The sequence below is a fragment of the Vicugna pacos genome, chromosome 4, assembly GCF_048564905.1.
Source record: "Vicugna pacos chromosome 4, VicPac4, whole genome shotgun sequence".
NCBI classification, from domain to species: domain Eukaryota; kingdom Metazoa; phylum Chordata; class Mammalia; order Artiodactyla; family Camelidae; genus Vicugna; species Vicugna pacos.
The window spans coordinates 79,435,335-79,455,128 of NC_132990.1; the positions used below are offsets into that span (position 1 = coordinate 79,435,335).

General features: G+C 67.1%; 3 protein-coding genes across 7 annotated transcripts; all 3 read left to right on the plus strand.

Moving 5' to 3' along the window:
- Positions 1–416: 416 nt before the first annotated feature.
- Positions 417–7,185, plus strand: AJM1 (apical junction component 1 homolog). Of its 4 annotated transcripts, none has more exons than XM_072960538.1 (3): positions 417–522; positions 2,128–2,285; positions 2,361–7,185. In XM_072960538.1, the coding sequence occupies exon 3, from the start codon at positions 2,413–2,415 to the stop codon at positions 5,338–5,340; it is 2,928 nt and encodes a 975-aa protein (XP_072816639.1). In that variant the 5' UTR covers positions 417–522; positions 2,128–2,285; positions 2,361–2,412; the 3' UTR covers positions 5,341–7,185. The 4 variants fall into 4 exon arrangements, with proteins under 4 accessions (XP_072816639.1, XP_072816641.1, XP_072816640.1 ...); XM_072960540.1 differs by having other exon boundaries at positions 424–522; positions 2,202–2,285; XM_072960537.1 differs by having other exon boundaries at positions 436–522; positions 2,125–2,285.
- A 426-nt stretch (positions 7,186–7,611) lies between these two features.
- PHPT1 (phosphohistidine phosphatase 1) lies at positions 7,612–9,077 on the plus strand. 2 transcript variants are annotated; one of them, XM_072960541.1, is made up of 3 exons: positions 7,612–7,820; positions 8,038–8,253; positions 8,814–9,077. In XM_072960541.1, the coding sequence occupies exons 1-3, from the start codon at positions 7,661–7,663 to the stop codon at positions 8,846–8,848; spliced, it is 411 nt and encodes a 136-aa protein (XP_072816642.1). In that variant the 5' UTR covers positions 7,612–7,660; the 3' UTR covers positions 8,849–9,077. The 2 variants fall into 2 exon arrangements, with proteins under 2 accessions (XP_072816642.1, XP_006218290.1); XM_006218228.4 differs by having other exon boundaries at positions 8,129–8,253.
- Positions 9,078–10,517: 1,440 nt separating this feature from the next.
- Positions 10,518–18,708, plus strand: MAMDC4 (MAM domain containing 4). Its single transcript, XM_072959006.1, has 27 exons — positions 10,518–10,563; positions 11,191–11,298; positions 11,373–11,546; positions 11,628–11,753; positions 11,910–12,040; positions 12,124–12,208; positions 12,365–12,490; positions 12,694–12,831; positions 12,925–13,013; positions 13,101–13,274; positions 13,524–13,608; positions 13,684–13,863; positions 13,991–14,119; positions 14,272–14,403; positions 14,951–15,067; positions 15,196–15,330; positions 15,473–15,609; positions 15,681–15,900; positions 15,988–16,125; positions 16,264–16,382; positions 16,466–16,556; positions 16,724–16,870; positions 17,045–17,179; positions 17,266–17,393; positions 17,491–17,599; positions 18,173–18,348; positions 18,495–18,708. The coding sequence occupies exons 1-27, from the start codon at positions 10,518–10,520 to the stop codon at positions 18,534–18,536; spliced, it is 3,417 nt and encodes a 1,138-aa protein (XP_072815107.1). The 3' UTR covers positions 18,537–18,708.
- Positions 18,709–19,794: the final 1,086 nt, after the last annotated feature.

A 19,794-nucleotide genomic window follows, 5' to 3' on the forward strand; every position in this document is an offset into this window, starting at 1 on the left:
GTGTTTGGCACTTCCAACACTGAAGCACAGAGGCCAGCAGGGCGGGAAGCAGCCCATCTGCTCCTGCCTGGGCTGAGCCCAGGCGTGAATTCCGGGAGCGGTCCGCAACGCGAGCCGGGGCTTGGTCCTCCTCCAGGGTCCTGCTCCAAGGCTGGCCAGGCCGCCAGCTGCCCTGGAGCAGCTGTCTTGGAGGTGGGGGCTGGTAGGACAGGTCGGGTGCTCCCTGGACACAGGTCCCCCTAGTTACACCCAGGCCTGAACCTTGTGCGTGAAAAGAGCCTGTCACCCAGCGCCCAGCACAGCCCGAACCTGCTGCCAGCGGGCCACACGGGTCAGGCCCACAGCGCGGCCCCTTTAAGTGCAGTCCTGCCGGCTGCCATCGGGGGCAGCACCGAGCAGCCCGGCGGCCTCGCGCCGCTGCCTCGAAGCTTCTGCCGGTGCCGGGGACGCGGCGAAGTGGGGGACGGCGGAGCGCGCGCCGGCCTGAGCAGCCCACCGGGCGCGGTGGGGATTACCGTCCAGGTAAGGGGTCCGGGGCAGTTGCCCATCGCATCCTTCGCGGGTGGGGCACCCGCAGGGATGCGGGTGCTGCCCCGAGAGGACGCGGGCAGGTCCGCACCCGGGAGCTGCCGGGGCCAGGGACGGCCTGCGCGGCAGGGAAGGCCACCCGCGGGGCTCATTAGGCCCAGGACCCCGGCGCGGGTGGACCTTCCCATCCCATCCCCACGGGAAGGGGTGTCGCCCAGTCTAGCTCCTCACCGCAGCAGCATCAAGGCCGGGCTGTCACCTCCCTGGGGCGGAGCCTCAAGCCCTGTCATCCAGCCCCCAATTCCGGCCTGGCTTTGAGCTTAGGATGGAAGTGGGTGGGAGGGTGATGGTCCTGGGAACCAGGAATAGTTGAGGGGATAGGCTGGGAACTGGAATGGGGACAGACACTGGGCCAGGGTGGCCCTGATTGGGCAGGGCAGCCCTGCCAGCAGGAAGCCCCTTGCACACCTGGGACACGGAGGATCATCCAGACCAGAGGTCCTGCCAGCTGAGGGTCCAGCTCTCCACTTTCCCCATCTCACCCTGGAGCATGCTCCCCTAGACGGTGGGAGGGGCAGGGGACCCTGCTTCCACTGACTGAGCCCCCCTCCCCAGCCTCTCCAGGCTCCTGGCATCACAGAGAAGCTGGTGGTCCAAGTCTGAATGTGAGCCTGGCTGGGATGAGCGGATCCCAGCCCAGCCCGCAGGCGGGGGCGTGGAACCTCAGGTTTCCATGGAGCCTTCCCGAGCTTCTGTGGGGAGGGCCTTCCTGGGAATCAGGGGTGGGCTGCGGGGGCTTTACCCGCCCACTGCCCTGCTTCCCCTGCTGGCAGACTCCTGGCCTGATGCACTGCTCAGGGAACCAGGGGCAGCCTTGAGCTCCGGCTCACACGCCCCCACGTGGTCCTACAGCCGGGTTCTGGTTTCCGGCTGTAGTGCACCGGCTGCAAAGCTGAGAGGGTCTCTCCTTGGGGTTTGTCATGATAGCCCCAAAAAGCTTGGTGGATTTCAACCACCCCAAGATGAGTCAGAGAATGTTTCTGCAAATGAAAGGGGGGCATGAGGGCCCAGGTATGATCTTCGGATGCATTCTGGACCGGGCCACATGGAGAGTTGAGAGTAGGGCAGGCAAGTCTGTGAGCTTAGATGCCATGTCTGGACCTGATGGGGCCACCTCAGGGCCCCCTGGGGCCTCAGGACTGGGGCTTGACACAGTGTGGGAGAGGATTCCACGCCCAGCCTGGTCAGCAGGTAGAGGGGAGGCTCGGGTGACTGAGCAGAGCTGATAAGGGTAGAGCCTGGGGCTGCCCTCAGACTGCACCATTGGAGGGAGGGCTCACTCTGCACTGGGTGCCTGGAGGGGGCTTCGGTCACCTACAGGCTTTATGGAGCCAACACCTATAAAGAAATCTGTAAAGGTCCCAGATGAGCAGTCATTCCAGCTGTGGGTACCACAGTGGTGGTCCAGGGACCACACTCCCACTCTTCCTCCCAGAAAGATGTCTACCTACACCTGCCCAGTGGTCACTAGTGGGTGCAGGAGCTCGGAAACCACTGCAGTGACATCCCCTTTCTGGCTCACCTGCCTCATCCCAGCAGAAACTGGCCCAGAAAGGATGGTCTGGATACGGGGGCAGGATCTGAGTGGCTGGACAGCTGGGTTCCTCCTGCAGGTGCTTCTGACGCCGGCATGGAACAAGCGCCTGCGGCCTCGGCCAGGGCCCGGCGCCAGGGCTGCCCTGCCCACTGTGCCCCAGGTAAGCCGGGCCAGCGCTGGGGGTTAGCGGGGCCTGGGCTGCAGAGGGGCTGCCCTGACCCGCGTCTTCCCCCAGGGCGAAAGCCCCAAAAGGCTGAGTGAGCTGCAGCCTGGAGACCTCTTTAAAGATGACCCGCACGGACCCGCCGGACCTGCTGGTGTCTACCGTGTACCAGGACATCAAGGTGGCGGCCCCAGGGCCCGTGTCGCGGCGCCCGCCATGTGAGCGTTCCATGGCTCGGCCTGCTGCGCCCGTGCCTTTCAACAAGCGCCATTGCCGCAGCTTCGATTTCCTGGAGGCGCTGGACGGGGCGGCCATGGAGGCCCGCCCAGAGCCGCCACCCCCGGAGCCTGCCGCACCACGAGCCCGGTCCCGCGACAGCGAACCCCGGCGCCGCGCCCGCTCCAAAAGCGCACCTCGCGCGCCGCCGGGCTTGGCGCCCGCGCCTGCCTCGCCGCCCGTGCTGCCGCGCCGAGGCCGGGAGGCGCAGCGGGCACCACGAGCAGAGGCGTCACCCCACCGGGAGCCCGCGTACCCCGCGCTGCGCGCACTCGCCAACGAGCTGCACCCCATCAAGCTGCAGCCGCAGCGGGGCGGCCCCGGCCGCATGGCGCCCCTCTGCGCCGCCACCAACCGCTGCGCGCCGGCCGAGCCACCCGCAGGGCCCGCCCCCCATGTCCGCTGCCGCCTAGACGTCAAGCCCGACGACGCGGTGCTGCAGCACGCTGCCCGGGGCTCGCGGCCCTGCGCGCCCGCCGAGACCGCGCCCTGGCCCCGCGCCGCGCCGCAGCTCCACGGCCTCACCGTGCCTGGGCCTCGCCACGTGGCGCTGTCTCGCACCCCGACTCCCAGTGACTCTTACTGCGCCGACCCCCGGGCGCTGTACTGCGACGGGCCCCTTCCTGGGCCCCGGGACTATTCGGAGCGCCGGAGTCTGCCCTTCACCACCCCGCCGGGCCCCACCCAGTTCTTCTACACAGAGGAACCCGAGGGCCACCCTGGTGGCTTCGTGGCCAGCCCTGGACCTTCTTTCGACAGCTACTACCCCAGGCCCTTTCTGTCCGAAGAGCCGCCAGGACCCAGTCCAAGACGCGGGGGCGGCTACTATGCGGGGGACGTTCGCAGCTTCCCGGTCCAGGAACCACCCTCCCGTTCCTACTACGGGGAGGCCCCCCGAGCCTACGGTCCACCCTGCGGCCCCCGTTATGCCCCGGAGGAGACCCGGGCCCACTCCACCGCCCGCCCCTTTTACACAGAGGACTTCGGGCGGTACCGTAATCGAGATGCTCTGGCGAGAACTTACCCACACCCGCGCGGCAGCCCCGCCTGGGGCGACTGGGGCCCGCGGCCTTACCGCACCCTGCAGGTGGCGCCTCCCCCAGACCCCGGCCCGTTGCTCGCCTCGTGGCACGGCGGCACCGGCACCAGCCCACCCCGGCTGGCCACCGACAGCCGCCACTACTCACGCTCCTGGGACAACATCCTGGCGCCCGGGCCGCGCCGCGAAGACCCCCTGGGCCGCGGCCGCAGCTACGAGAACCTGCTGGCGCGCGAGGCCCGGGAGCCGCGGGGTGCATCACCCGAAGGCCGGCGCCCGCCCGTCGTCGTGAACCTGTCCACCTCGCCCAGACGCTACGCAGCCCTGTCGCTGTCCGAGACGTCGCTGTCGGAGAAGGGCCGAATAGGCGAGGGCCAGGGCCGAAACTGGTACGTCACGCCGGAGATCACCATCACCGACAACGACCTGCGCGCAGCCGAACGTCCGACCGCCAGGAGCTGGGAGCTGCCCGGGAGCCGCCCGCGGCAGCCTCCGCCCGCCTCCCCCGACGGCCCCACCTCTGGCCGCCAGCGCAGCCTCGAACAGCTGGACGAGCTCATCACTGACCTGGTTATCGACTCGCGGCCCCCGGCCGGCCAAGCACCCGAGCCCGCGGCTGACGGCCTGAGCCGACAGCTGCACCGCCTGCTAGACTCGCGGCCCGCGGGCCCTGGGGTCCCTGGACTGGCGCCACGCTCGCCACCTGCGTCGGCCGGCAGCACTGAGGAGCCCGCGGGTCTGGGGCAGGCGGCCGACGCGTCCCCGGAGCCCAGCGCCGACGAGGACGACCTGATGACGTGCTCCAACGCGCGCTGCGGGCGCACCGAAACCATGTTCAACGCCTGCCTCTACTTCAAGTCCTGCCACAGCTGCTACACGTACTACTGCTCGCGCCTGTGCCGCCGCGAGGACTGGGACGCGCACAAGGCGCGCTGCGTGTACGGACGCGTGGGCAGCGTGTGCCGCCACGTGCTGCAGTTCTGCCGCGACAGCGGCCCAGTGCACCGCGCCTTCTCGCGCATCGCGCGTGTTGGCTTCTTGTCGCGGGGCCGCGGCGTGCTCTTCCTGGGCTTCCCGAGCCCTGGCTCTGCAGACAACTTCCTGCGCTTCGGCCTCGAGGGGCTGCTTCTGTCACCCACCTACCTATCGCTGCGCGAGCTGGCCACGCACGCAGCGCCACTGGGCAGCTATGCGCGCGAGCTGGCGGCCGCCGGGCGCCTCTACGAGCCGGCCGAGTGCTTCCTGCTTAGCGTGTCGGTGGCCGTGGGACCTGGCGCTGCGCCACCCGGCGCCCCTGCCCGGCCCGCGCCCGCCCCGCGCAGTCCCGGACCCACGGTACGCAAGTTCGCCAAAGTGGCGCTGGCGGCCGGCAGCCCAACGCGGCCGCCTCCAGCACGGGGCCGCGAGCCCGACATGGAGACGCTGATCCTGACGCCGCCGCCCGGCACGGCGGGCCTGGACCAGGACGGCGAGGCGGGCCGGCGAGCACGAGAGGTAGCCTTCATCCACATCCAGCGCGAGCTGCGGCTGCGCGGCGTCTTCCTGCGCCACGAGTTTCCGCGTGTCTATGAGCAGCTCTGCGAATTCGTCGAAGCCAACCGGCGCTTCACTCCCACCACTATCTACCCCACTGACCGTCGCACCGGCCGCCCCTTCATGTGCATGATCATGGCTGCCTCCGAGCCGCGCGCGCTTGACTGGGTGGCCAGTGCCAACCTGTTGGATGACATCATGTGAACCCGGGGGCGCGTCCTGGCCCCGCCCAGTCCACCCAGAGCCCACCCTGAACCCCATCCAGTCCACCTGAGCCCCGCCCAGTCCACCTAGGGCCCACCCACCGAACCCCACCCAGTCCATCCAGAACCCTGCCTCTGCCACGCCTTGAGTCCCCCAGGCCCCGCCTATGTCCCGCCCCTTTGCGTTCTCCACAGGCCCCGCCTTTCCCTCCTCGCCCTCGCCTATTATTCCGCACCCCGCCAAGCCTCGTCCAAGCTTTCCTTTCTCCCCAAGCTCGCCCTCGGGCCTCCCCAGAGGCCGGTCCTCGGCCGCTTGGTGCTTCCCGCTGGGAGGTGGGGTGGGTCTGAGGACCGCTCCGCCCCGCCTTCACGCAGAGGGGTCACTACTGCAGACCCCCCGCACACATCCGGTTCGTCCGTCCCCTGTCCATCTACAGGGCCTCCCTGGAACTTTCCCAACCCTGGTTCGCCCTGGTCCAGGAGCCCGTGTTGACCAAAGCCTCATCCCGTCCCTTTAAACTCAGCCTCCCACCCGCCTCCCGTGGTCTGGAATGCGTCCTGCTCAGAGGCCTTTCCTCTCTAGAGGACACCCTGATTGGCCTCCGTATGTCCGCGTCACGAGCATGCTCCAGCCTGGTGGGCCGGGCCGGCGTGTAACCGCGGTTTGTTTCTCCCGGCCCCCGCTGTGCCAGACCTTGAGCACGCACATTGACGGCGCTACCCGCCCTGCTGCAGGGTTTGGGGCTAGCGGCAGTGAAGGGGTACTCGGCATGGGAGGGTCTTCAGCCAAGGCACAAGACACGCCGCCAGAAGGAAGGGGTTCCTGGGCGGGGGAAGCACAGGGTATGTGTAGGGGCGCCGGCCAGTGCTGAGACCTGGTTGGGCGAGCAAACGGCAGCGCAGGCCCTAACCTCACAGGGAGACAGGAAGCAGGTGAAGGATGGATGAGCGGGAGGGGCTGAGGAAGCCGTCCAGGAGAGCCTCTATTCTCTGGAGTAGAGAGGACAAAAGAGGAGGGGCGTTCCCAGTTTGGAACCGGGAGGAGGAAGTGTAGATGGGAACAGGCGAGGGAGCGAGCTAGTCCGCCAGGGCGATGGTCCATCCGGAGAGATGGGGGCATGATTGCATAAACACCCCCGTGCGCGCGCCCGCGCCACCTGGCCGCGCTCTGTGGTGAGGGCTGGACACGCGAGGCTTGCAGCCAGGTTCCAGTTCCCTGGAGCGCAAGTTCCGGTGTCCCTCGTATCCCGCCCTCCCCCGGGGTGCGCTCCAAATATGGTTAGTGACCTGCAGAGGGGGTGAGGCCAGGCGCCCGCCAGGGCCCTCCTGTAGCCCCCAAACCCCCATCGGGGCCAAGTGGGGCACCATTTAAATTTAATTGCGGACGTCCCCCCAATCACCTGCCTTCTTTCCCGGTCCTCGCCCCCGACTGCACCCGTGCCCATCTCCCCTCATCCCTTCCCCAACACGCCCGCGCGCCTGCCTCGGCTCCGCGCATTTGCACAGGCCAACGTGCCCCGCTTGCCCCACTGGCCTTCGCGGCCTCCCAAACCTGGCCGCTGCGCCCCCTCGCCCCTGGGCCTCGGCCTTCCTCCCCGCGCCTGAGGGCCGGCGGTCCAGGAAGGATCCTGGACCGGGATTACTTCCAGAGGGCGAGCGCTTTCGAACCAAGGAAAATAGAACTCGAATGTAGCCAGTGCTGCCTCGTTCATTGTGCAGAGTGGGTGGGATGCAGGATGCAGTGCTTCGGAAACGGGGGAGACCATGGAATAATGGCGGAGAGACAGGGGAGATCTTCGGACACAATGGGGGAAGGGGGAGGGAGGAAAGTCATAGGACAGCACGGGGCTGCGGGGGAGAGCGAGGGACTCGGACACAGCGCGGGGGCCCGGGAGGGAGGCCATGGGACAGCGTGGGGGGTATGGGAAGGGAGGCCTTCGGTAACGGTAGAGGGGACCAGGGCCGGCGCGCGTTCCCTCGGGCATCACGGGCCGCCGAGCCCCCTCCAAAGGGGCCTGTCATCCACTCCCGACCCCACTGGTAAGGAACTTAAACTCGGTTACATTGAACCATCACCTACTCCTGCTGCCACGTTCTCCTTTAAATGGGGCCGGCGTGGTGTTGGGCTGCAAAGAGCTGGATTGCGATTGGCCAGTCCGTGCTGCGCGTTGGCGGCACGATTGGCTGAGGCGCTGGGCCCGGGCAGCATGTCCCCACGGGATTGGTCAAGAGCCTCGAGGCTCCGCCCTCCACGCTGACGTGCACCCCGGGGTCGCGATGGGAAGGGCCACAGGCCTCAGGGGCGGGCGCCCTCCGGGAACATGGCGGCGACGGACCTCGCCCAGATCCCCGACGTGGACATCGATTCGGACGGCGTCTTCAAGTACGTCCTGATTCGAGTCCACGCAGTGTCGCCCTCCGGGGTCCCGGCCGGGGAGAGCAAAGAGATCGTGCGCGGCTACAAGTGGGCTGAGTACCACGGTGAGCGCGGGGCTGAGGGCCAGGGGGCGGGGTCTCCTGCGTCTGTGGGCGGGGCTGAGGGGCGTGACGGGAGGTGATCCTGTACCCCGTCTCATCCCGTGCTGGCCGCGGCGAGGCGGAGTCCTGGAGGCGAGGGGCTGCTGTGGCCCGACCCCTCCCTCCTAGGCCCAGCGCCCCTGCCCTGGCGCACCCCCTCCTCCCTTTCCTCCCGTCCCAGAGGGGCTCCTCTCCTGGGGAGGGAGCTGCTCAGAGCCCGGCTCCAGACCTCCTCAGCATCGGCGCGTGCTGAGCCGCCCTCCCTATCCCAGCCGACATCTACGACAAGGTATCAGGCGAGATGCAGAAGAAGGGCTACGACTGCGAGTGCCTGGGGGGCGGGCGCATCTCCCACCAGAGCCAGGACAAGAAGATCCACGTGTACGGCTACTCCATGGTGAGCCCGCAGCCCCCGGGTGGGCCGAGGGGCCCAGTCCTGGTCTGGAGACATGGCCCTCTGAGCTGCCTGACCCGGGGTGCTCGGTGTTCTCTGGCGCTTCTCAGCTGCAGAACCCTCCATCCAGGGCCTGTAGCTCCCCCATTTCCTGTGTGGCGTGCCACGGGGAACACGTGTGGTGGAAGGGAGGCCACTACCTGGCCCCCTCCCAGCCATGGCAGGCTGTGTGCTGTTCCTGCCCTAGAAGGCCTGGTTGGGCTATCGTCCTCCAGTTCCGTGAGGCAGTCAGTGTTGGGGTGAAACTCAGAGGCCGCACCCTCTCCCTTCCCCAAGCCACCAGCAGATACATGGGCACTCACATGGCCTTTCTTGGCCCCTAGAGTGGTCTGGACCTCGGGCTAAAGGGCTCTCCCTCAAGATCTGTTCTCCTTGATTTCCCCAAGAGAGCTCCCTGGGGTGGTTGGGGGGATCACAGCCCCCTCCCGAGCTGGCTCCTGGTGTCCCTGCAGACTGGGTACCCAGAGCCAGGATGGGGCTGTAAGAGCCACCTTCTCCCTCAGGGTTATGGCCGCGCCCAGCACTCCATCTCCACTGAGAAGATCAAAGCCAAGTACCCCGACTACAACGTCACCTGGGCCGACGACGGCTATTGAGGCCCACCGGAGGCCTGCCGCCTCCAGGACCCTCTCAGAACTCTGCCCTCGAGGCCCCTTCCAAGGAGCTGGACTGCAGCCCCTGGCATTTTGCCACCCTGGCTAGGCCTTGGTGCCCGGGATTACCTCTCCAGGGAACATTAAAAGCATCATCATCTCTGCTGGTCCCCAGATGGTGTGTGTCTTGGTTTTTCTGTTCCTAGGTTACCTCTGAACTCCTGACGAGAGTAGGTGGGTAGTTGAGAGCCAGAGGCAGCCTTGGGGGCACAGGTCACTCCTGGCTGCTCCTTACCTGGCTCCACCTCTGGGCCCAGGGAGGGGCAGTGCACACTCAGCCCTTTGGGGTCTGATAAGGGGCCCCCGGGTTGCTGCCCCCGTTTATGGCCTGATTGCTGTTCCATGCACCTGCTCTCCCCAAGGACATCTGGGAGGAGGCCTGATGAGCCCTTACGCAAGGAGCTAGGGCCGAGTCCCTTGGGGCGGTGAGGCGGGGGCCCATCCCAATGTGTGGGGAGCGCAGGCACCAGCACCACCGTCCTGGCTGCCTCATGTCAGCATCCACGTGTGGTCTGCCCACTGAGGTCACAAGTGAAGTGGTGCACGACCTCTTGATTCCCAGATCAGGTCCCGCGGCCCCTACCCTGGAGTCACAGACTCCCACTCAGAATGAACAGGTAGGACTGCAGACTTGGAGCTGGAACTCCCAAGAGCCTGTTCCCCTTTTCTTGGCTGTGAGGAGTAGAGGTGGCATGTGGGGAGGGTAGGACCAGGCACGGCTGTCCCTGTGGCTCACCATGAGCGTGGGTGCCCCTTGCTGAGGCTGCGATCACATTGTGCCAGCCTCCTGTGAGCTCCCAGGGGCTTTGTAGTGGCCTCCCCAGACAGGCACTCTTGTGACCACATTTTACAGATGAGGAAACCGAGGCTCAGGTGAGATGAGCTCGCTTGGCCACACGGTGGTAAACTGTGGACAGAGCCTGGCTCTAAATCCTCCACTGGGGTCTATGCCACAAGGCCCAGGGCCCCTGGGCTTCTCTGGATACTGTGCCTGGCAGTGCCTGGCCCTCGCTGCTCAGGACACTTGCTGATGAATAAACAGTCATCACTTGCGAGTGAGCAGGACTGTGTGAGTTACGGAGGAGGAGGATGTCCCTGGTGCTAGGGCCGCCCCCTCCCCAAGCAGGGAACTCAGGGGCCAGGTGTGGGGTTTGCATGAGCTGGGTTCCTCCTGGCAGCCTGGGCAGGGCTGAGTTGAACTCCCAGGAGGTGTCAGGACACCTGTGCCACTCAGTGTTGCCTCAAGTGGGGCCTCTCCACCAGAGCTGTGCAGCCGTGGGCACGATGTCCAGGACCTGAACTTTGACCTAAAGGAGCCAGGCAGGTGGGAGCCTACCTGGGCCGGGGCCCCCTCTGGAGGCGTTTACAGCTGGATGTTCACCCTCGTGGGCACAGGGTGGGGCCGGGCCAGGGGCCGCAGGGACGGAAAGGGGCTGAGCCTCGCTCTCCAGTGAGAGCAGTCGGCCTGTGGGGCCTCAGGCCCATAACCAGGCTAAGTCCCTGCGAGGCTGGCCGGCATCCACACTGCCTCTCGGCATCCACAGATGCCTGACCATGCCTCTGCCCAGCCATCTCCTGCCTGCCCTGGTTCTGTTCCTGGGTGAGTAGTGGGGCCTGGCTCCTGAAACAGGAATGTCTGGGGGCTCCAGTAGTGGGCCTGTTAGGGAAGGAGGGTGCAGGCCCTGGATGACCTGCCTCTGGGGAAGCACAGCGAGCCCTCGGAGTCCTAGAGATTGCCCCGCTGGGGAAGGGGCAAAGGTTCTGCTCTCGCTGGCCTCGACTTCCACCCAGGCTCCACGCTGAGAGGGCCCTGAAAGCAGACCCTAGTCTGCCACTCTTGACCGGGATGGAGCCTGAGGGGGCCTGGGCTGCCAGCTGATGCGGCCGCTTGCCAGGGGCACCCTGCCGACAGCCCCTCCGCTTCCTGGCTGGGCCCCGGTTCCCTTCCCCAGGTCCCTCGTGAGCCTATATACCCCTGCCCTGACATGCAGTCAGCCTTGCCAGGGCCAGATGCCCTCGGCTTGCCCCCATCAGGGACCCTCAGGTGGCAGCTCTCTCTGGGTCCCAGCCCCCTTCCTGCATGAGCCCCTGGCCTGGACCCCAAAGGAAGGTGACCAGTGTCCTGATATGCCTGAGCCTGGGGTTTCTGGGCCATGGAACCATCCAGAGCAAACTGGGGTGTGGGGCCACTGTGCCCCAGGCCACCTGGTTGCCTCTCTGTTGGCAGCAGCGTCCCCAGGCTGGGCGTGGGTCCCCAGCCGCTGCAGGCCCCCCCGGGAGGCTGTGTGCAACTTCGTGTGTGACTGCAGGGGCTGCCTGGACGAGGCCCAGTGCGGTGAGCCAGGGCCAGGCGGGGGGCAGCTGGGGCCAGCCCTCACAGGCAGCCCGCCTGACCTCCTGCCCTCCCAGGGTACTGCGGGGCCCTGCCCACCCTGGACGCCCCCTTCGCCTGCAGCTTTGAGCAGGACTCCTGTGGCTGGAGGGACATCAGCACCTCGGGCTACAGCTGGCTCCGCGGCAGGGCGGGGGCCGCGCTGGAGGGGCCGGGGCCGCTCGCAGACCACACTGTCGGCACTGACCTGGGTGAGGCCCCGGGCAGGTCTCTGCGCCACCCCCGCCTCTCTTTGCTTCCTGCCCTGTCCTCTGACCTCTGGGCCCGACCAGGCTGCTACATGGCTGTCGGCACACACCGCGGGAAAGAGGCGTCCACTGCATCCCTGCGCTCCCCGGTCCTGCGCCAGGCAGCCCCCACCTGTGAGCTGAGGCTCTGGTACCACACAGCTGCTGGAGGTGCGCGCCCAGGACCTTGAGACCGGGGGTGTCCCGAGGGGAGGGGCGAGCCGAGGAAGGGGAGCTGCTACAGAGACAGGAGGGCACCCCCAGGACGAGCAGGGGGAGGCACCAGCGGCCTAAGCTGCCCCTGGACTGCCCCCGCCGCCCACGCAGACGTGGCTGAGCTGAGGCTGGAGCTGACCCACAGCACCGAGACGCTGACCCTGTGGCAGAGCTCAGGGCCCTGGGTTCCAGGCTGGCAGGAGCTGGTGGTGGCCACTGGCCGCATCCTGGGTGACTTCAGGGTGAGATGGGGGATGGTCTGGGTGGCGGGGGCAGCGGGGAGCATCTGAGCTCTGAGTTACATCCCGAGGACCTCACTCTTCAGGTCACCTTCTCTGCCACTCGAAATGCCACGCACAGGGGCACTGTGGCCTTGGACGACGTGGCCTTCTGGCGCTGTGGGCTGCCCAGTAAGGCCCCTTTGCCATGGGCCCATACCTGGGGGGCAGTGGGTTAGCAGGAGTCCCTCGGCTGCTCGCTCCTTGCTCGTTTGATCTTGACCCACTCCCCTGGCTGCGCCACCCCGGCCTCGCTCCCCAGTGACAGTTACTCCTCCCCTCTCCTAGCCCCTGAGGCACGCTGCCCCCTGGGGCACTACCATTGCCAGAACAAGGCCTGTGTGGAGCCCCACCAACTGTGCGACGGGGAGGACAACTGTGGGGACCGTTCCGATGAGGACACAGCCATCTGCAGTGAGCCGGGGCTGGCGGGCTGTGGTCATTCAGAGAACACCGGAGTGGGGTTGTCCCTTGGCACGGTCCTTCCGGGGGGCGAGGTAGCTGGTGTCCATCTGGAGCCAGGGCCACAGCACCGGGGGGCCATCAGCACAGACCTGGGGAAGGTGGGGCCTGGGGAGGAGGCCCTGATCTTCGGCCTGAGCCCCGACCCCCACTAGGCAACCACACGGCCACCGATTTTGAGACCGGCCTAGGCCTGTGGAACCACTTGGAGGGCTGGGCCCGGAACCACAGCATGGGCGGCTCCCAGTGCCCCACCTGGCCGCGCCGCGACCACAGCCGGAACAGTGCTCAGGGTGAGGTCCCCCAGGGACGCCAGCCGCCACCCTGGCCACAGCTGGCCACAGCACCCACCTGGCCAGCCCGGCCCACGCCCGCTTTCTCCTTAGGCTCCTTCCTGGTCTCCGTGGCCGAGCCCAGTGCCCCCGCCGTTCTCTCCAGCCCTGAGCTCAAAGCTTCTGCCCCCGACAACTGCTCAGTGAGACGGGTCGGGGAAGGAGGGCCGCCCGTCCTGACTGCCCAGGCCCTGGGGAGTCTCCCCTAACTCTATTTGCGCCCCTCCCAGCTCGTCTTCTATTACTATCTGCATGGATCCAAGGCCGGCTGCCTCCAGGTGTTCCTGCAGACTCAGAGCCCCGGCGCCCCCCAGGCCCCCGTCCTGCTGCGCAGGCACCACGGGGAGCTGGGGGCCGCCTGGGTCCGAGACCGTGTTGGCATCCAGAGCGAGCACCCCTTTCGGGTGAGGCTGGCGGGGGCGGCGCTGAGGGAGAGGTGGGAAGGCCCAGGGCCCCCTCCGGGAGCAGGGGAAGGGGGCCCAGGGAGTCCGAGCGGGAAGACAGGCTTGTGTGTGTGTGAGCAGGTCGAGGGCTGGGGTGGGGATGGCAGGGGGCATCCAGAGATAAGCAAGCCGCAGGGAGAGGGCTCGAGGGAGCAAACCTCGGGATGATAGAGGGAAGCTGGGGCACCCATGAGCCGCCTCTGCCCTCAGATCCTCCTGGCCGGGCAGACGGGCCTGGGGGGAGTCATAGGCCTGGACGACCTCATCCTGTCTGCCGGCTGCAAACCAGTCCCAGGTGAGCCTTTTGACTGCCCTCTGTCCTCAGGAGAAGTACCCCCAAGCCCCTCCAACCCCTGTTCTGCCCCCACAGAGGTGTCTGGCCCACCTCCTGGGCTCTGGGCCCCAGGTCCCTGGCCGCAGCCGTCCAGCCTGCAGCTCTGGAATTTCTGCGAGCCAGGATATCTCTTTTGTGGGGACCTGTGTGTCCCCCCAGAGCAGCTGTGTGACTTCCAGCAGCAGTGCCTTGGGGGCGAGGACGAGCAGGACTGTGGTAAGGGGCGGAAGTGGGGTGGGGACGGGGAAGCCCTGACCTCCCTCCCTCCAGACCCCCCCCCCCCGCCCCGCTGCGGGCGGGGCGGGGCCCAAGCCTGTCAGCACCAACGGCTGCTGTGTTGCAGGCACCACGGACTTCGAGTCCCCCACGGCCGGGGGCTGGGAGGACGCCAGCGTGGGGCGGCTGCAGTGGGCACGTCTCCCGGCCCAGGAGAGCAGGGTCCCTGGCACCGGTGCCGCCAGGGCTACTGCTGGTGAGGCCCGAGTCTCCTGCCCCGGGCAGCCCAGAGCCTGCCTTCGAACTGCACCCCCAGGGGGGTCCCCCATTCTGACTCCTCACTAGGGAAGTTCTCTGAGTTGGGGGTCCCCGGAAGGAATCAGCCCTGAGCAGCTCTGTCTTCCCCAGGACACTTCCTGTCCTTGCAGATGGCCTGGGGGCAGCTGGCAGCGGAGGCCCGGGTCCTCACACCCACCCTGGGCCCCTCCGGCCCCCGCTGTGAACTCCACTTGGCTTACTATTTTCAGAGTCACCCCCAAGGTACCGCTGTCTCTCCTGGCCCTCTGCCTAGCCCTGGGGCGGGTGAGGGCGGGCGGCCGACCCACAGTGACCCCTCACCAGGCTTCCTGGAGCTGGTCGTGGTGGAGGGCAGCAGCCGCGAGCTGGTGTGGCAGGCCCCGGGCAGCGGCACTGGGGGCTGGAAGGTGGACAAGGTCCTGCTTGGGGCTCGTCGCCGGCCCTTCAGGGTGAGGAGGGCAGCCTGGGCGGGGGGGCACACAGAGGCAGTCCTAACATAACAGCCCGATCCCTCATGCCCCTCCACGAAGCTGGAGTTTGTCGGGCTGGTGGACTTGGACAGCCCTGGCCAGCAGGGCGCCGCAGTGGACGACGTGACCTTGATAGGCTGCAGTCCCACGGTGGCCACCGAGAAAGACACAGGTCATTCCCTCTGTGCCCAGTCCCCCTCCCTTTTGAGGGATCCCCCTCAGAGCCCCCACTCCAGGAGCAAGTCTCTCCCACCCTCTCGGGAATCAGGAGGGGCCCGGAGGTGGGGCGGGGCATGCTGACCCTGCTGCCCCACCCCCAGAGGTCTCCTGTAACTTTGAACGGGACACGTGCGCCTGGTACACAGGCCACTTCACCGACGTCCACTGGCGCCGGGTTGAGAGCTGTGGCCCTAGGTACGACCACACCACAGGCCAAGGTAAGATGGGGTGCCCAGACTTGGGGGACAGCTCTCCTAACTCAGAGGGCACCCCCAGACTCAGGCGCAGAGGGCTCACTCACACTGGGCCAAGCCTCTCTGCAGCTCCCCCTATGTCCCTGCTGCAGGGTACTTCGTGCTCCTAGACCCCACAGACCCCCCAGCCCAGGGCACCGCTGCCCACCTCCTCACCCAGCCCCAGGTGCCTGCAGCCCCCCAGGAGTGTGTCTCTTTCTGGTACCACCTCTACGGGCCCCAGATCGGTGAGAGCCTGAGCTGGGCGGGGCCTCGGTAGAGGCCCGTGGGGGTCCCGAGTTCTGCCTCTTGACTGCTCAGGAGCTCTGGAGGGGTGAGAAGCAACCAGGAGTTGGGGTCTGGTCCCCTCCAAACACCCCTTCCCTCTAGGGACACTGCGCCTGGCGATGAGGCGAGAAGGGGAGGCAGAGTTGCACCTGTGGTCACGGTCCGGCACCCAAGGCAACCGCTGGCATGAGGCCTGGGCCACCCTCCACCACCTGCAGGATTCTGGCGTCAAATACCAAGTGAGGCCCGGTGCCGGGCGGGGGTGGACAGGCCGAGGCCCCAGCTGGCTGACCCCCTCCACCCCCACCAGCTGCTGTTCGAGGGCCTTCGGGACGGGTACCACGGCACCATGGCACTGGACGACGTGGCTGTGCGGCCTGGGCCCTGCTGGGCCCCCAGGCACTGCTCCTTCGAGGACTCGGCCTGCGGCTTCTCCACGGGGGGCTGGGGCCTCTGGATTCGCCAGACCAATGCCACGGGCCCTACCGCCTGTGGCCCCCGTGTTGACCACACCACACAGACACCTCAGGGTGCTGGCAGGGGTGGGGTGGTGAGGAGGTGGGCAGAGGGGTGGGAGGAGGGGCAGGGCTGGCCGGCTGACCTTGGCACCCCCCCAGGGCACTACATGGTGGTGGACATGAGCCCGCAGGCGCTGCCCCGCGGCCGCATGGCCTCCCTGACCTCAGAGGAGCACAGGCCCCTGGCCCGGCCAGCCTGCCTGACCTTCTGGTACCACCTGAGCCTCAGTAACCCAGGTAAGGGGCTACTGGGAGCAGGGCCACAGGGTCCCCACAGGTCCCTGTGCCACGGCCACTTGGGAGCCCACAGGGAAGGGCCCTGAGCAGCCAGTCTCCCCCACCACCTCTGACCTGGTCTGGCTGCTCGGGCGGCAGGCACTCTACAGGTTTACGTGGACGCGGCTGGAAGGAGTCAGGTGCTCCGCATTAGCAGTCATGGAGGGTTTGCCTGGCGTCTGGGCAGCGTGGATGTGCGGGCTGAGCAGGCCTGGAGGGTGAGAGTGGTGGGGGTCTTCCTCACCCCAGGGCTGTCCAGTCTAGACCAAGCGTGAGCCCACCCTGCCCTGTGCCTGCCCAGGTGGTGTTTGAGGCCGTGGCCGCCGGCGTGGAGCACGCCTACATCGCGCTGGACGACATGCTCCTTCAGGATGGGCCCTGCCCTCGGCCAGGTGGGCGCCCCGTGGGTGGCCTGACCCTGTGACCTGCTTGGCTCCTGGGTGGCACCAGCTCCATGCCAACCCCCAGCCGCCTGGTCTGACCTCTACCCCAGCAGTGGTGGTGCCCCAGGGACGGAGGGAAGTGGGGCAACAGTCCTTACTGCCCGGGTCCCCTGCAGCTTCCTGTGACTTCGAGGCTGGTCTGTGTGGCTGGAGCCATCTTCCCTGGCCCGGCCTGGGTGGGTACAGCTGGGACTGGAGCAGTGGGGCCACACCCTCCCGCTACCCCCAGCCCGCCGTGGACCACACCCTGGGCACAGAGGCAGGTGGGTCTGAGTTGGGAAGGGACCCCGGAACCACACACATCCAGAGGCACACATCCCACCCTAACCCGGGCCAGCCAGGCCAGCCCGGCCCCGATCCCATCAGGATCAGAGGCCGAAGGTCTAAGGGCTGGCTCCATCTGGTCGGCTGGGTACCCTGCCCTCTCTTGTTCCTAGGCCACTTTGCTCTCTTTGAAACCAGCGTGCTGGGCCCTGGGGGCCGAGCGGCCTGGCTGCGCAGCCAGCCACTGCCCGCCACTCAGGCCTCCTGCCTCCGCTTCTGGTACCACATGGGCTTTCCTGAGCACTTCTGTGAGTCGGGCCAGCAGTGCCTGGGCAGTAGGAGGGCTGGGGCCAGGTCAGGTCAGGGGCCTGATGCAACCTGGCCCCACTCTCAGACAAAGGCGAGCTGCGGGTCCTGCTGAGCAGCGCCCGGGGTCAGCTGGCCGTGTGGGGCACTGGTGGGCGCCAGCGGCACCAGTGGCTGGAAGGCCAGGTGGAGGTGGCCAGCGCCGAGGAGTTCCAGGTGAGGCCAGACTGCCCAGAGCCACGTGCCTGCGGCGGGCCCGGGCGGGGCCATCCTCCTCTGTAGGCCCACACAGCCACTCCTCCCTCCTGGTCAGATTGTGTTTGAAGCCACCCTGGGTGGCCAGCCAGCCCGGGGGCCCATTGCCCTGGACGACGTCGAGTTTCTGGCCGGGCAGCGCTGCCAGCTGCCTACACCCAGCCAGGGTAAGCACTGCGCAGGCGGGCCGGCCCCACTCTGGGTCTGGCCTCCCCCGGCCTGGAGGGTTGTGGCCTGCATGGCCGCTGGCAGCCCTGCTCTTGGCCCAGGAGACCAGGACCTTGCAGTGTCCCCTCCCTCAGCAGCTGTGCCCTACCCCGGGGCTGGGTGGTCCCTCGTCCCTGGTCCCTGAGGAGCCACATCAGCTAGCGGTGCCCCCTCCCCGGCCTCTTCACTCCGCGCTCCCGCTTCCAGGGTGGGGCTGGGCCCTGGAGGCGGTGCCCGGGCAGGCCAGAGACCACAGACCACAGCCAGCCTCTTCACGGAGCGCTCGCTGGTGGCTGCCGCCTCGCGAGGAAGGGGGCGTTAGCCTGGGGCTACGATCCCCCAGGTCTGCAGACGGCAGCCGCCTGCTGGCCAGGGCCCAGTCACAGCCAGGAGCCATCTCTTGGCATGAGCGGCACCCCCTCTAGCGGGTGAACCTGGAGCCCTCGGGGGCTATGGGGACGGCTGTGCTTGCCCTTGGCTGTGGGGCTGACAGGGAGGGCTCAAATTCCGGGTCACGTGCCCGCGGCCCGCAGGGGACACGGCAGTGGCCACATCAGTGCCAGCCGTGGTCGGCGGCACCGTCTTGCTCCTCATGCTCCTGCTACTGCTTGGACTCGTGGGATGGCGCTGGCTGCGGAAGGGGCGCTGCCTCTCCAGGCGCAAGGCGGAGGCCGTGGCCCCCGGCTTCGACAACATCCTCTTCAGCGCGGTAGGAGCTGAGTCCGCTGAGCCCTGCACTTGGCTTGATGGCTGGGCAGTGAATGGACCCCTCCTGGCCCACCCACCCAACCAGGGCCGGCCCACGTGCAGGGCCGCTCCCATCAGCAGTCATGAAGTTCCTCTCCCTCCTCCTAGGACCACGTCACCCTGCCACCATCGGTCACCAATGACCAGTAGATCACCCAGAGAAGACCCCAGCTCCTCACCTGTGTTCCTCACCTCCCCAGGACCCTGGCCCCAGGACCAACACTTGCCCCTCCCTCAGGACGCGCTGACCCCTGCGTCCATCACCCTCCACAGACTGCCCCCACAGACCCGGGTTTGGTCCTTGCCCCAACAATAAACGCCCTGGCCCACGAGGGATGCCCTGCTGGCCAGCAGGGTCGAGGTTTGTGTGTCCTACTCTGCCCATCAGCAGGAAGGGGGGATCCTCAGACTCAACCCAACCTGCCCCAGAGGATGCGCATGGGGGCGCCTCCTGCGTGTCTCAGTGACTTAGTTGACAGGAAACAGGCCGCGTGATACAGGGCCAGGGGCTACAGACACTAGGAGGCCGATGCAGTGGGACCCTGAGAAGCCGCTGCCCCAGGCCAGGCAAGCCCCAGCCCAACCTTGTGGGAATCTGACCCAGGGCCCATCCGAGCCCCTGCCTCACTATGCGATTCTGCATGATTTAGGACAGAGGGAAACCCCCACGGGTGCAGGCGATGGGCTGATGAACAAGTCCAAGGTGGGGAGGTGCCCTGATGTGTCCACTGTCCCATAGTAAGTGTTCCCCTGTCCAGAGCCCCAGAGGTTCCCATGTTCACCCTTCCATCATCAAGATCCCCATGTCCAACATCTCACAGTAAGGGTTTAAGCTGTCCCCAGAATCTGTCTCAAAGCAGAGGTCACTAAGTGTCCCCATGATGCCCCTGAGCAGGTCACTGGTAGGCAAAGCTGAGGTTCCTGCCCTCCTGGCTTCCCAGGGCCTGAGGACAAAGGTGACCCCCTAGACGTGTCCTCAAGGTCCCCACCCACACGCCAGCCTCTAATAAAATGGAGCCCCGAGTCTTTCTAACCCAGAGAAGGTCCCAGGCTCTGACCTTCCGTGCCGGAGTTTCAGACACACCCTGCCTGGGTCTGGAAGGCTCTATGGGGAATGGCTGTCCTGGGGGAGAGTGGCGGCCCATGGCTAGGTGCCCCCTCCAGTCCGGGGGATCCACCTTGGCACTACGGCCCCTGGGTTCTGCAGGGGAGAACAGGGGCCTGGTGCCAAGAGGCTGACCTTCGCCCACTAACAGTCCCTGCAGACGGGACGAGGACCAGAGCCCGCACAGAGCCCTTCACACCCCTCGGCCCTCCACCTGCCATGGCATCTCATGGTATCAGCCCTTCGGCACGCTGTGGGCCAAAGGCGGGGGTGCTAAAGGTGCGACAGAAGAGACTGGACAGC